Source organism: Mirounga leonina, unplaced genomic scaffold, assembly GCF_011800145.1.
Source record: "Mirounga leonina isolate KUSES-001 unplaced genomic scaffold, KU_Mleo_1.0 Mir_168, whole genome shotgun sequence".
NCBI classification, from domain to species: Eukaryota; Metazoa; Chordata; class Mammalia; order Carnivora; family Phocidae; genus Mirounga; species Mirounga leonina.
This window is the reverse complement of record NW_023270426.1, coordinates 40,281,052-40,293,814: the sequence shown is the minus strand read 5'-3', so window position 1 is coordinate 40,293,814 and position 12,763 is coordinate 40,281,052. Positions and strand designations below refer to the sequence as shown.

At 37.5% G+C, this 12,763-nt stretch overlaps 1 protein-coding gene across 2 annotated transcripts in view; it reads left to right on the top strand.

Moving 5' to 3' along the window:
* SGTB (small glutamine rich tetratricopeptide repeat containing beta) overlaps positions 1-12,763 on the top strand; it is a 44,136-nt gene that overhangs the window by 4,906 nt on the left and 26,467 nt on the right. For both annotated transcript variants that reach the window (XM_035014538.1, XM_035014537.1), the window contains exons 3-4: positions 5,197-5,300; positions 9,256-9,325. In XM_035014538.1, the coding sequence (XP_034870429.1) occupies positions 5,197-5,300; positions 9,256-9,325 (174 nt within the window). The remainder of the gene's footprint in view (positions 1-5,196; positions 5,301-9,255; positions 9,326-12,763) is intronic.

Here is a 12,763-nt window from a genome sequence, read left to right as displayed (position 1 = left end):
TTCTTTCTTTCTTTCTTTCTTTCTTTCTTTCTTTCTTTCTTTCTTTCCTTCTTTCTTTCTTTTTTTATTTACGACAGAGAGAGACACAGCGAGAGAGGGAACACAAGCAAGCTCCATCTCCTTTACTAGTTTCTCTTCCTTTCCCTGACCTGGAGTGCCCAGGGTCCAGTGCTTGATCTTCTTCTCTTCACTATCTATACTCACTTTTTTTATGGTATCATTCAGTTTCTTGGCATTCAGTCAAGACCTTCCTTCTGAACTGCAGATTTTTATATCCAACTGCCTACTAGATATCTCTGCTTCTATGTCTAATAGGCATCTCAAACAGAACATTTCCAAGACTGAACTCCTGATCCTCCCACCCAAAATCTGTTCCCTATCTCAGTTGATGGCAACTCTGTCTTTTCAGTTGCTTAGGCCCAAAATTTGGGCATCATTCTGGACTCTTTTCTCTCAGACTGTGCATTTAATCATTTAATTAATCCTGTTGGCTGTACCTTCAAAATATATCTAGAGTCTTACCATTTCCTCCCACCTGCACTTATGTCACCCCTGGGTAGAATTAAGTGTTTCTCATCTGTTTTAATGTAGTAGCCTCTAACTAGTCTGTCTGCTTCTGTTCTTGCAGCTTTGTTGAATATTCCCAACACAACCGCCAGTGATCTTTTAAAACAGAGTAGGTCAGGGGCGCCTGGCTGGCTCAGTCAGTAGACCATGTGACTCTTGGTCTTGGGTTTGTAAGTTCAAGCCCCACGTTGGGTGTAGAGATTACTTAAAAATAAAATCTTTAAAAAATTTTAAAAAAGTAAAACAGTATGTCAGATTCTATCATTTCTCCACTCAAAATCTTGCAGTGACTTCTCATGTTACTTAGTCATGGTTTAAAGGATTTATATAATTTGGACTTCTGTGATGTGTTGTTCACAGACTCTTCCCCTTTCTCATTTGTCTTGAGCCAAATTAGCTTCCTAACTCTGAATACACGACATCCTCTTTCCTAAAGGCTTCTGTTGTAGTTGTTTTTTGCTGCTTAGATTGTTATTCCTCCAGATAATGGTAATAACTCCCATCTCCTTTGAGTCTTTTGACTCAAGTCTGAGTCTCAGATCTCTTTTCTGAAGGAGGCCTATGCTGGGCACTGTTGCATCTGCAGCCTGCTTCCCTGCTCTCCTCTCCATACTTGCGTCTCTTCGCCCTGCTCTACTTTTTATGGCTTATAGCCTACCTCTCCACCCCTGCCCCAGAAGGTCAGCCCCAAGAGGTCAGGGATTTTTTCTCTTTTATTCACTGATATATCTGAAGCATGTAGAAAATTGCCTGACACTTGGTAGGTGCTCAATAAGTATTTGTTGAATTGAATTGATGAATTGAGTCAAGTGATCCTGGGCCTATCACTCAGTTGGTCTGTATCTTAATTTCTCAGTCTGTTAGGTGAAGCTGTCTGCCTCCTCTCCATCTGATAGATTCGTTAAGAGAATCAGAATCAGTGATGGCAGGTACCTAGCATATGGTAGCTTTTGAATAAAGTGCTGTACAGATGGGATATGGTAGTGTTGAATAGAACTCTTCACTTGCCCTGCTCCTCATCAGTACCAAATGCACTATTATTGTTTGTTGTTAAAGTGGAACAATAATTATATATAGTATCTGTTTATATTTGTATGACTTATTCTTGAGTATGACCTCCTGAAAGGAGGATCAAATGTAATAATCCTTGTTTCATACATGAGAATCTTGAGGTAAAATAAGATAAATTATTGCACCTAGGTTATTTGATTTTTTTTGATTGGATGAAAAATGGTAACGAGGTAGTCCTGAGTTCTTGTCATACTACCCTCCTCCCAAACCTCCCCCCCACCCCTGCCACTACTGCCTACTCTTTTTGTGTTCCTTTTGCTGGAAAACTCTTCGAAAGAGCTGTCTGTACTTGCCTTTTCTAATTCCTCTCCTGTACTTTTTTGAACCTATTCCAGTTGGGCCTTTGCCTCAGTCTCTCCACCCACACCATCATCATCAAGGCTAAACACTTTGGCAGCTGGATTTACCTATCAAACAATTCTGTTTACCTATATAAGGAGTCTAAAATAGTCAAACGCGTAGAATCAGGGAGTACAGTGATAGTTGCCAGGGGCTGGGGAAGGAGAAAATAGGGAGGTGATGGTCAGAGGGTACAAAGTTTCAGTTATGCAAGATAATTAAGTTCTGAGGACTTACTAGTCTGCCTGGTGCCTATCACCAACTGTGTTCTGTCCTAAAAGTTTGGTAAGAAGGTAGATCTAGGTTAAGTGTTCTTACTACACACGTACACACGAGAATAAAGGTGGTGAGAGGAAACTTTGGGAGGCGATGAGTATGTCTCCGGCCTCAACGGTGGTGATGGTTTCATGGGTGTATACTTATCCCCAAACTCATGGAGTTATAGACATTAATACGAACAGCTTTTTATTTATTTTATTTATTTTATTTTTTTAAAGATTTTATTTATTTGACAGAGAGAGACACAGCAAGAGAGGGAACACAAGCAGGGGGAACGGGAGAGGGAGAAGCAGGCTCCCCGCGGAGCAGGGAGCCGGATGCGGGGCTCGATCCCAGGACCCTGGGATCGTGACCTGAGCCGAAGGCAGACACTTAACGACGGAGCCACCCAGGCGCCCCACGGACAGCTTTTTATATGTCAACCATACCTCAGTAAAGTGGTTTGAAAAAACACAGGCCAAATAATTGTGTTTAAAACAAAACAGCCACCTCCTTTAATGATATTTAATTGTGTCTATTATGTACCAGATCTGTGTTTTAAGATTAGTGGCAGCACAGATAAAGGAGCTGGACTGAATTTCCTCAACAGAGTAGAGCATAAAAATCCCTCAGTTACCACATGGACTTTCCACCTGTCAGTGTTTAGCAGTAAAGTTACATACTGTGGGTTTTGGTTACGGACTTGGTTGTGTACTATCCCTCTTTCCCATGGCCATGCATTAATGTTTTGGAGGGGAGAAGTGCTTTTCTCTACAGATTTTATCATTGTTATTTCCTCTGTAATTAAACTATTACTTCCACTGTAAACAAAGACGTAGATTAAATTTATTGAACACCTATTATTTGCCAGATCTGTTAAAGTCAGAGATGAGCTAGATACAGTCCTTATCCTCAGGGACACTCTAATGTGGGAGACAGATGTTTAAACGCATGTAATATAGTATGATAAGTTCAATAATAGAAACAGGTACCAACAACATGGCACATAAAGGCAATGACCATTCTGATCAGGGAGGAAAGATACTGATCCAGAATAAATATATACACATAAACACACACGTATATTTACCATTATTATTATTGTTGTTGTTTACATTGACTGTCTTCATGGTGATGGGAGCCTGTTTCCTTGTGGCCCAATGTTTTTAGTGCTGATACAGACTGAAGTTTGAGAACAGCTGCTTGGCAAGAATAGAAATTGAGAGAATGAGGAATGAGTAAACAGTGGATTATGTTCTATGTAAAAGACACTCTGACTTCTTATACTTGGTAACTTAGTTGCTTATTCAGTCCCTTTTCTAAGGAGGATTGTTCTCTGGATAGACAAAATAATAGTATTTCTTTTGTGACAGAGGTATTTTTCTCAAGACCACAATTAATACATAATGTATCTTTTAAAAGTCATACACAAATATAAGTGAATGTATAATAAATCAGACAGAGGAAGATGAATACTGTATGATCTCTCTTATATATGGAAGCTAATAAACAAACCAACCAAGCACATAGATAGAAGAGATTGGTGGTTGTCAGAGGTGGGGAGTGGGGTGAGAGAAGTGGGTGAACTGTTTTTTTGTTGTTTTTAACTTAAATATATTGAATACAAATAATAAAAAGTCCTCCACAAATATAAGTGAATCTCTTCCACACTGTCTGGAAGTACACTGGACACTTGGGCTTCATTCTCATCTTGTGAAACCGGGAGAGAATTCCTTTTCAAAGGAGAGCATCCTCAAGATGAGAATCTGCCTCCATTCCCCTCCGTGAGTACTCGTAGAAATGACAGGATAGCTTTCTTTCCTGTAATTGCCCTGGTTTGGACCCCTTGTTTGTTTAGATCATTTAAGTGGGAACCCTCCCTGATCTGAGGGGTAATTTCCTTTACTCTGTCATGTAGCTGGTACATGTTTCTTTTAGTGAACTTATTATACTGCATTACATGCATTTAACTGTCTCCCACATTAGACTGTCTCTGAGGATAAGGCCTGCATCTTATTCCCTGTCTAATTCATTCTCAGCATCCCTACCAGAGTTTTGGTTCTAAACACAAATCCAGTTATAATATTCTTCACTGAATTTTTTGATGGCTCTCCATTTGCCTATAGTGTAAAGTGCACATTCTTTGAGAACGTTATATAAGGTGCCTTGTCATCCAACAACAGACTTGCTTTCTAGCATAATCTCCCACCATGTCTTTCCATCCCGTCTGTACCCTGGCCACATCAGTTTTCTTGTCATACACCAAATGCAGATGACGCACCTATCACCATTTAACATTCCATGTATTTTTCTGCTTGTCTGCCACCTTCTCTTAAATGTTAAGCTTCATCACATGGATAGCGATTTTTGTCCTCAGATTAACTGCTATCTTTCTATCACCTTAGAACAGCACCTTGCACAGAGTAGGTGCTTGGGGTAAATTTGCAGGCATGAATGAATTTTTTAAAGCCCACCTATTTTCACCTAAGTAAATATGCCAGGATTAATATTTAGTGCCTCCTATGAGCCAGAATTTGTTTCTGTTACTATTTTTGGTCAGGTTGAGAATTCTGTTTCTCACATTGAAAAAGAAGATGTTTTTGTTTGTTTTATTCAAGGCGTTAGATCATTGGTGGTTAATCAGATATTGGCAGAGAGGAGTCAGTTGTTGTTAATGACTTGCTTTAATAAGAATATGATGTAATGGATATATTGAGAAATTATATTCTAGGTAACATTTTTCCTTAAGTAAGGAATAAAAAATCAAGTTGTCTTCCCTCAGCAGCTGGTCTATAAACAGAAATCTCTATGTAGCTGAACCATTTAGTTTTTCCTTATGTTCTCTGATCATAAATACTGAATTACCACAGATTGCACTGAGTGCAGATTTCTACCAGAAAAAAAGGTCGTTTCTTTTTTTAGGTTGCTAATTTTTTTTTCACTATTCAAATTTATTTCAAGTTGCAATTCAGTGCTTGGAGACAGTTTTTAAAATCAGCCCAGAAGATACCCATCTAGCAGTTTCACAGCCTTTGACAGAAATGTTCACCAATTCCTTCTGTAAGGTAAGCTGTCACTGTTTTCTCATTAGTATCTGATTTAAGTATGACTATGATAATTATGTTGAGTTGTTAACATTTGAGCTGCTAGGCCTTTATGTAACTAACTTCTTTCTGGGTGTAAGTTAGATAGTCCACATGGATGTGACTGGGGACCTAAAATATAATTTTAACATGCTTTAGATTTTCATATTAGTAGCTATTCATATCCTCTCACCTTCTTTTATATTTAATGATATGTCTTAGTTGCTTTTTATGTCCTTTATAGTATCTGAGCATTTTTAGATTTCTGACATGGAATACAAGTTAAAAACAAAATTTTCCTGTTTACGAAGCAAGTAAAAACAGATTCATCAGGAATTGAATCATCATTTTGAAGCAGATTTCGTCAAATTTGGCCATTGATAGGGCTCTTTAAAACAGGGGAAGGCTCAAGGTCATTGTGCAAAAAGTAATGCCGAAAACCAAGTTTTCTGATGTCCCTGCTCTCGAGAACTGTTTATAATGGTCTCTGGTTTCTGGCCTTTTCAGGGAACATGGACCATAAAATTGCCTGGAAAAAAAATTTTTTTTTTAAAAACAGTCTTATTTATTTATTGATTGATTTTTAGAGAGTAGCATAAGCAGGGAGCAGTGAGGGGTAGAAGGAGAGGGAGAGAGAGAGAATCTTAAGCAGGCTCCATGCCTAGTGCGGAGCCCCATGGAGGGTTCAGTCTCAGAACCCTGAGATCATGACCTGAGCCAAAATCAAGAGTCTGACATTTAACCAACTGAGCCACCCAGGCGTCCCTTAAACTGTCTGAAAAAATTTAAGGTTACTGACTTTAGGGCCTCAGGGTGACCTCCCCTGTGTTTTTTCATTACATTTCGGTGCCTCATGAACTCCTTTTGTTATTCTAGTTCTGTATTCAAGCTTCAACACGGAATGAGGAACTGAGGCGAGAGGCTAAAGCATGTAGTGTATGCTTCAGCCTGGCAGGGACATTGCTGAGACTACCACATTGACTGTTTCTAGAACTTGTTGGAGTTGCAATGAAGTTGGCAATTTGGCAGTATACTGTTCTCTCTTTCTGTACTTAGAAAAAAGAATAGTGCAGTTATCAGACAGATGAATTCTAATTCTATGACAAAGATGTAAGGAGATAGTGACATGTCTATGGATCCCCATCAGAGAATTCCTCTTTGCTTTGCTTTGGTTGCTGTGGTTCTTTGATTGTCTGGGCTTCTGGCCTCCTTAGGGAACCCCGTTTCAGTGGCTGGATATGCCCATGGTTGAAGCTGACTTTATTTAACTCCTAGATGCCCAAGAGGCCTGTGCTTGAGACAACATTTGGATTTGCTCATTCCTTAGCTTCTGTCACTGTTGACCTAATACTAAAGAGATCAGAACTTTTTCTTCACCTCCCAGTAGGCTCAAATTGACTTTTGCATTCTGTTTAAGTAGGGCTCTGTTTTCTTTCTCTCTTACTATTTCCCTCTGATTATATTTAATTGTAAAAATTTTTTACTTACTATTTTTAAAATATAATTTCCTGGAACTGGCTCCATTGTGTATCTGCATAGTGTTATCTGTGGCGTCAGTCCTTTGTTATTCCTATTTAACAGCAGCAACTTCATCACATACGTGTTTGTTAGCAGAGTACCTCAGAGAGAGTCTCAAACTTGCCCGAAGCAGCATCAAAATTATTATAATTAAAGAAATTGTCTCTATTCAGCCTTCAAAAAGAATGAAATCTTGCCATTTGCAACGACGTGGATGGAGCTAGAGGGTGTTATGCTCAGCGAAATAAGTCAGTCAGAGAAAGACAGAGACCATATGATCTCTCTCATGTGTGGAATTTAAGAAGTATACAAACAAGCAAAGGATAAAAAAAAGAGAGACAAACCCAGAAACAGACTCTTCGCTATAGAGAACACACTGAGGGTCACCAGAGGGGTGGAGGGTGGGGGGTGGGTGAAACAGGTGATGGGTTAAGGAGGGCACTTGTGGTGAGTACCAGGTAATGTATGGAATTATTGAATCACTATGTTGTATAATACTGTATGTTAACTAACTGGAATTAAAATAAAAACTTCAGAAAAAAAGAAATTATTCGTCTCACCAAGTGTCCTTGGTTGTTATGTTGGTCATTTTAGTTTTAGGATACTGCTCTTGTGTTTTTCCTCCCCAGTTAAGTTTATATACTAAATGGATTCATTCCTTTTTATATAAAGTAGATAACCCTCGTCCCCACATTATGAGCTGCTCAAATGTATTCAATGAATATGAGAATTAGTTTTCAAAGATCTAAAACTGTGGCAATTTCATTAAAATAATTCAGAAGGATTTAGACAGAATGGATTAGAGTCCATTTATCAATATGCCATTTTTTGTGACTCAAAAAAGCCACTTTCCCCCCCATGCATTAAATGCCCAGCCTTGTTAGAAGATGTGAAATGGAAGAAACCCTGACAGCAAGTACTGCAGGGCAGTCCTGTGTCCTTGAACTACACTTACATCCTAGGAGACCATAGTCAGTTTTAAGTAGGGACCTCTACTTACAAGGATTCCCATTTCGATTCTGTACTTTTTTTTCCTCCGATACTTTATGTTTAGAAAAACTGATTAGTAGAGAAAGATTACAAAAAATAAGAACTCATGTACTTGATGAATGATTTTATACTTGTGAAATTTTTTGTGTAATTAGAGAAGTATATTTCCATCATTAGAGTTATCAAGTTCTGTGAAACCTTAGTCAAGACAAAGAACATGGTGGACATATTCTAAATGTAGTACAGAGGTATATTAGTTACAAATTATGTTTTCTTGAAAACTATAGATTTACTCATGAACTTCAGAGTCAAGTGTAAAAGGAGCACAATTTAAAAAAGATCTTTCAAAAATGGAAAAATGCATTGTGTTCCCAGTGCCACTCAAGATATTTCTGCGTGTGCCTTTGGTTTGAACCTTATGAATGCAAAGGAGGTTTGAGGATGATAGTAACTACTGAAAATAGGAAATTTACATTGTTTTTTAATTTTATGATGAAATTAATATATGTCCATTGTTTAAAAAAATTTGGTCAATGTGGAAAGATATAAAGAAGAGACTGAAAATTTTACCTCCAAATATTACAGTTAACCTTTTGTGTTAGACTTTTCTTGTCTTTGTTTTTTAGCCTGTGTGCATGTGTATGTGTTTGTGCACATATTTAAATAATAGGATCATATTATTAATGCTTCTTTTTGTAAACTGTGAATTTGACGTACTAGGATATTTCTTTGAATATTAAACATTATGTTTCAAGATTTTCACTAATATAAACAATCTCTTGAACATATTTCTATTCCTAGTCTTTGTATACTGGTTAGCTATTTATTTATTTATTTTACCAGAATTTAATAGAATTTATTAGGAATTTCAGAAAAACAAAGCTTCATGACTATAGCTAATACATAATCTGGATAACAAAATATCCTGTTTTTATTTTTAAATATAATGAATTTATTTCCAACAGCATGTTCATTTAAAAACAGTGAAGCATTTCCATTCACTAAAAATGTATTTGTCAATAAAATACATAATAAACTTGTAGCATAAATGTAAACTAGTCAATTTATTTCCATTACCCATGTTATCATTTGCCTTTATTTTATGGTTATAGTATTTTAAGTATACTGATTATTTATATTTGTTGTGCATGAAGTAGAATTTTTGATCTCAGAAAAGCAAGTAAAAAATTTTGATTCACAGTAGCCCATTATTTTCTAGAGAAATTCTACATATTCATTTTTCTAATAAAAGTATGTATGAGAGGATTTTTACCCTATTTCTTTCTAACCCGTTTATTTACAAGTTAAATTTCATTACATGTAATTACAGATGAGTTACTGTAATAGTTATTCATTATTGTTTATAGTTCTGTGGGATGACTCTTTTATATAGCTAAATGGAAATACATTGATTTTTATTTAATTTCAGAATGACATTCTGCCTCTCTCAAACTCAGTGCCTGAAGATGTGGGAAAAGCTGACCAATTAAAAGATGAAGGTGAGGATTTCATAGAGAAATTACTTATTTAGTAAAACTTTCTGAAACTCTGGAGAAAATGACTCTGTCAGTTGATAAGATTCTGGTTTATACTGCCAAGACTGGATTGTCATAAGACCACATGGTATTTGTGAAACAGAGATAAATGTGATAGGGACGAAGCCTAGAAACATAGAATGGCTTGTGAGCAATATAGTTATGCTTTGCTTCAAGAGAAGCAGATCTGTTGTGAATAAAACTTGGAAAACAAGTAACTTAAGGGGTGATTACTTATAACTGAATTTGCTATGTGTACTCCAGGATCCCAAATTATTTTTATGCTTAAAGAGATGAAAATAATTTTCAGTATTATCTTAACCCTTGTATATTTAGTGTTTTTGAGTTCTTTGAAATTTGTTAATGCATGTCTATGGCACTTAAGTATTAGCTAGCACATTTAATTACTGTATTACTACCTCTTCTAATAGTGGCTCTTGAAGCATTCTTGGTTCTGATAAATAAGTCACTGTTGAGGATCTGCGTTCAATTTTTCTATCATGTCATTTATGTTAAGCTATAGAGGAGAGTCGGGTCAGGCATACAAGATTTGTATTAAGAAACTGGGGAGCAGTTTTGATTCTAGCAGTGAATGAGAGCCAAGAAATTCCCTGTCCTACAGGCAGAGAGTTATTAGGGAATATGCCATGTTCCGAAGCTTTACAAAATTGGTTCAGAACCATTTTTTTGGACTTTTCCCTACACTGAAGGAGGTAGTTTTTCTTACACTGAAGAAGGTAGTTTAGTTATTAAAAAAAAAATAGTTGGTGTCTAAAGTGGTAGATATGGAAGAGAGAATGCTTTTCCTATTCCTCAGGCCTTAACCTCTCTATTAAATTTATAAATACGTACCTATATCACTTTTTAATGGCCACATAGTATTCCATGGTACCGTAAGACCATGATTTACTTACCTAGATAGATAATTTTGTAATCCTAAATAACATTGTCTTAATATCTTTGTCTGCATTTTTACTATTATGTGATTATTGTCGTAGGATTGCATCATAAAGTTCTGTATTTCCAACAAATACACTGCTTTCGATTTTCGATTTCTTATTTCCTCTAAGAAATACTACTACAGTGACTTAAAATTTTAGAATGATGGCCTTCATAAATTACATGCAACAACCAGGTGCACCTGGATGGCTCAATCAGTTAAGCCTTTGGCTCAGGTCATGATCCTGAGGTCCTGAGATTGAGCCCCACGTCGGGTTCCCTGCTCAGTGTGGAGACTGCTTGTCCCTCTCCCGCTGCAGGCCCCCCTGCCCCCACTTGTGCTCTCTCTTTCTCAAATAAATAAATAAACTCTTAAAAAAAATTAAGCAAGAACCAGATCGTTGTTGTCATTTGAATCAAGAGTAGTCTCCAAAGAATTTGAATTTAAGCTATCCAGATAGAAATGCATTTTCCATATATTTAGTTTCTAACTGAAACAATTTAACCTGATTTTTTTTTTCTTGCTCAGAGTTTTGTAGCGTGTGAAATCACTGAGGGTAATATTGAATAAATGGCAAATTGAAATTTTATTTTTGTCCCTCATGTTTACTCCCTCTGCAGGAGATTGCATTCCCCACACAGTTTGCTATGATATAGTGAATGTTGGTAAGATGAGGATTAGGAGGATATGCAGAGAGTCATTTACTGTTCCAGAATGGGTAACTGAACTACTCTTGCTTTCGCCTTTAACCAAAAGCTTTTATTCTTTGTTTTCCCTAAGACATGTCACATCTAAGACATGCTACACACAAAGTTAAAACAATTATTATTTTAATTTAATTTAATTTAATTTAATTTAATTTAATTTTATTTTATTTTAGAGAGTGTGCACTGGGGGGAGGGAGGAGAAGGGAGAGGGAAAGGGCAGAGGCAGAGGGAGGGGGAGATAGAGAATCTCAAGCAGACTCCACACCCAGTGCAGAGCCCCACAAGGCCATTGTAGATTGTCAAGCATAAGGCTATTCCAGACTGTGTGTTACACTTATCTGTGTTAATCAAGGCTTCTAACAAGCTAGTACCTTCCTGAAATGTTGCTTACAAATATTTTTGTGTGTTTTGTTTCTGAAGAGCAGCAGTAAGATCAGACAAAACCAAGATGGTTTCATTTCTGTCATTCCCTGACACTTCACAAAAGTCTAGGCATATCTTACAGGTTGTCTTGATCAGTAAAGGAGACAATTTTATAGGAGAGTACCACGTAAGCATAAAGTGCTATACAATGTTCAGTTATATTTATCTTTATGAATTTCTTCTTCTGTGTCCTGAAGGTTTGTAGGTTAGATATTTTGTGACTTCAGGCTTATTGTTAATGTATATAAATATATATATACATATAGTATGTAGACATTTGATGTGATGGTTTACAGGAAAAGACATACAATAGATTTTAATAATGATGATGATGATAACAATGCCACCCTATTAGCGAACGATCTGTCACAACTGCTAACTCAGGAAAGGAGCGAGTGAGCCCTGGTGCTGCTGGGACCAGCTGCTCTGTCTCTGGGAACCCCAAGGGGACTGGACAATCAGAAGCACAGCTCCTGGCTGGGTTTGCCAACACTGTCACGAACAAACTCAGATACACTCTTGCAGGAGTAGCCAATAACTCAAGAGAGGAGGGTTTGGAAAAGAGAAAGGAGAAATTTATTTCAGGTACTGGCAGCTGGGGGAGGTGGCAGCTCAAGCCTTAACAACCCACCTATCTGCCCACAAGGTGGACACCTAGAGTTTTACAGGGAGAGGTTAGGGGAGTACGTGCGAGAGAACAGGCAGGGAGTGCATGATCACGGCTGCGGATCGGTATGTTTTCAGCACATGATCGTGGGCAGGGAAGGGGACCTGTGGTGTGTGGTCTTCTAGGCATTCCCTTACTATCAGTGCTTTTCTTGCCTGACGGTGGGAATGTTCTGGTCATTGCACAACACCTTCATCGTTGCCTTAAGAAAGTGTGGTAAGAAATAAGCACAATGGATTTTATTTCGAACATGAGTTAAGTGGTCATGTCTATTTCTGGTTTTAACTTTTGGGGTCTGTAATGGACCCAGAGGACTCCCTAAGAACCCAAGATGAAAAGGCCCAAGAGTAAAAAGAAAATCCACATAACCCAGAAAATTCCTCTTGCACAGGAGAAACAAACCTATTTAAGTACCTAGGCTCATGTAGTTAATATTATCTTGCTCTGTCATAAAAACTATATAATCCTCTTAGCTTCCTTAGAGGTTTTATAGTTGTTACTTTTGGGGGGTGGGGATCTAAAATAAATTTTAAAAAAAATTTAAAAAACAGCTTTATTGAGAGGTGCCTTGGTGGCTCAGTCGGTTGAGCATCTGACTCTGTTTCAGCTCAGGTCATGATCTCGGGGTCTTGGGATCAAGCCCTGCCTTAGACTCCGCACTCAGG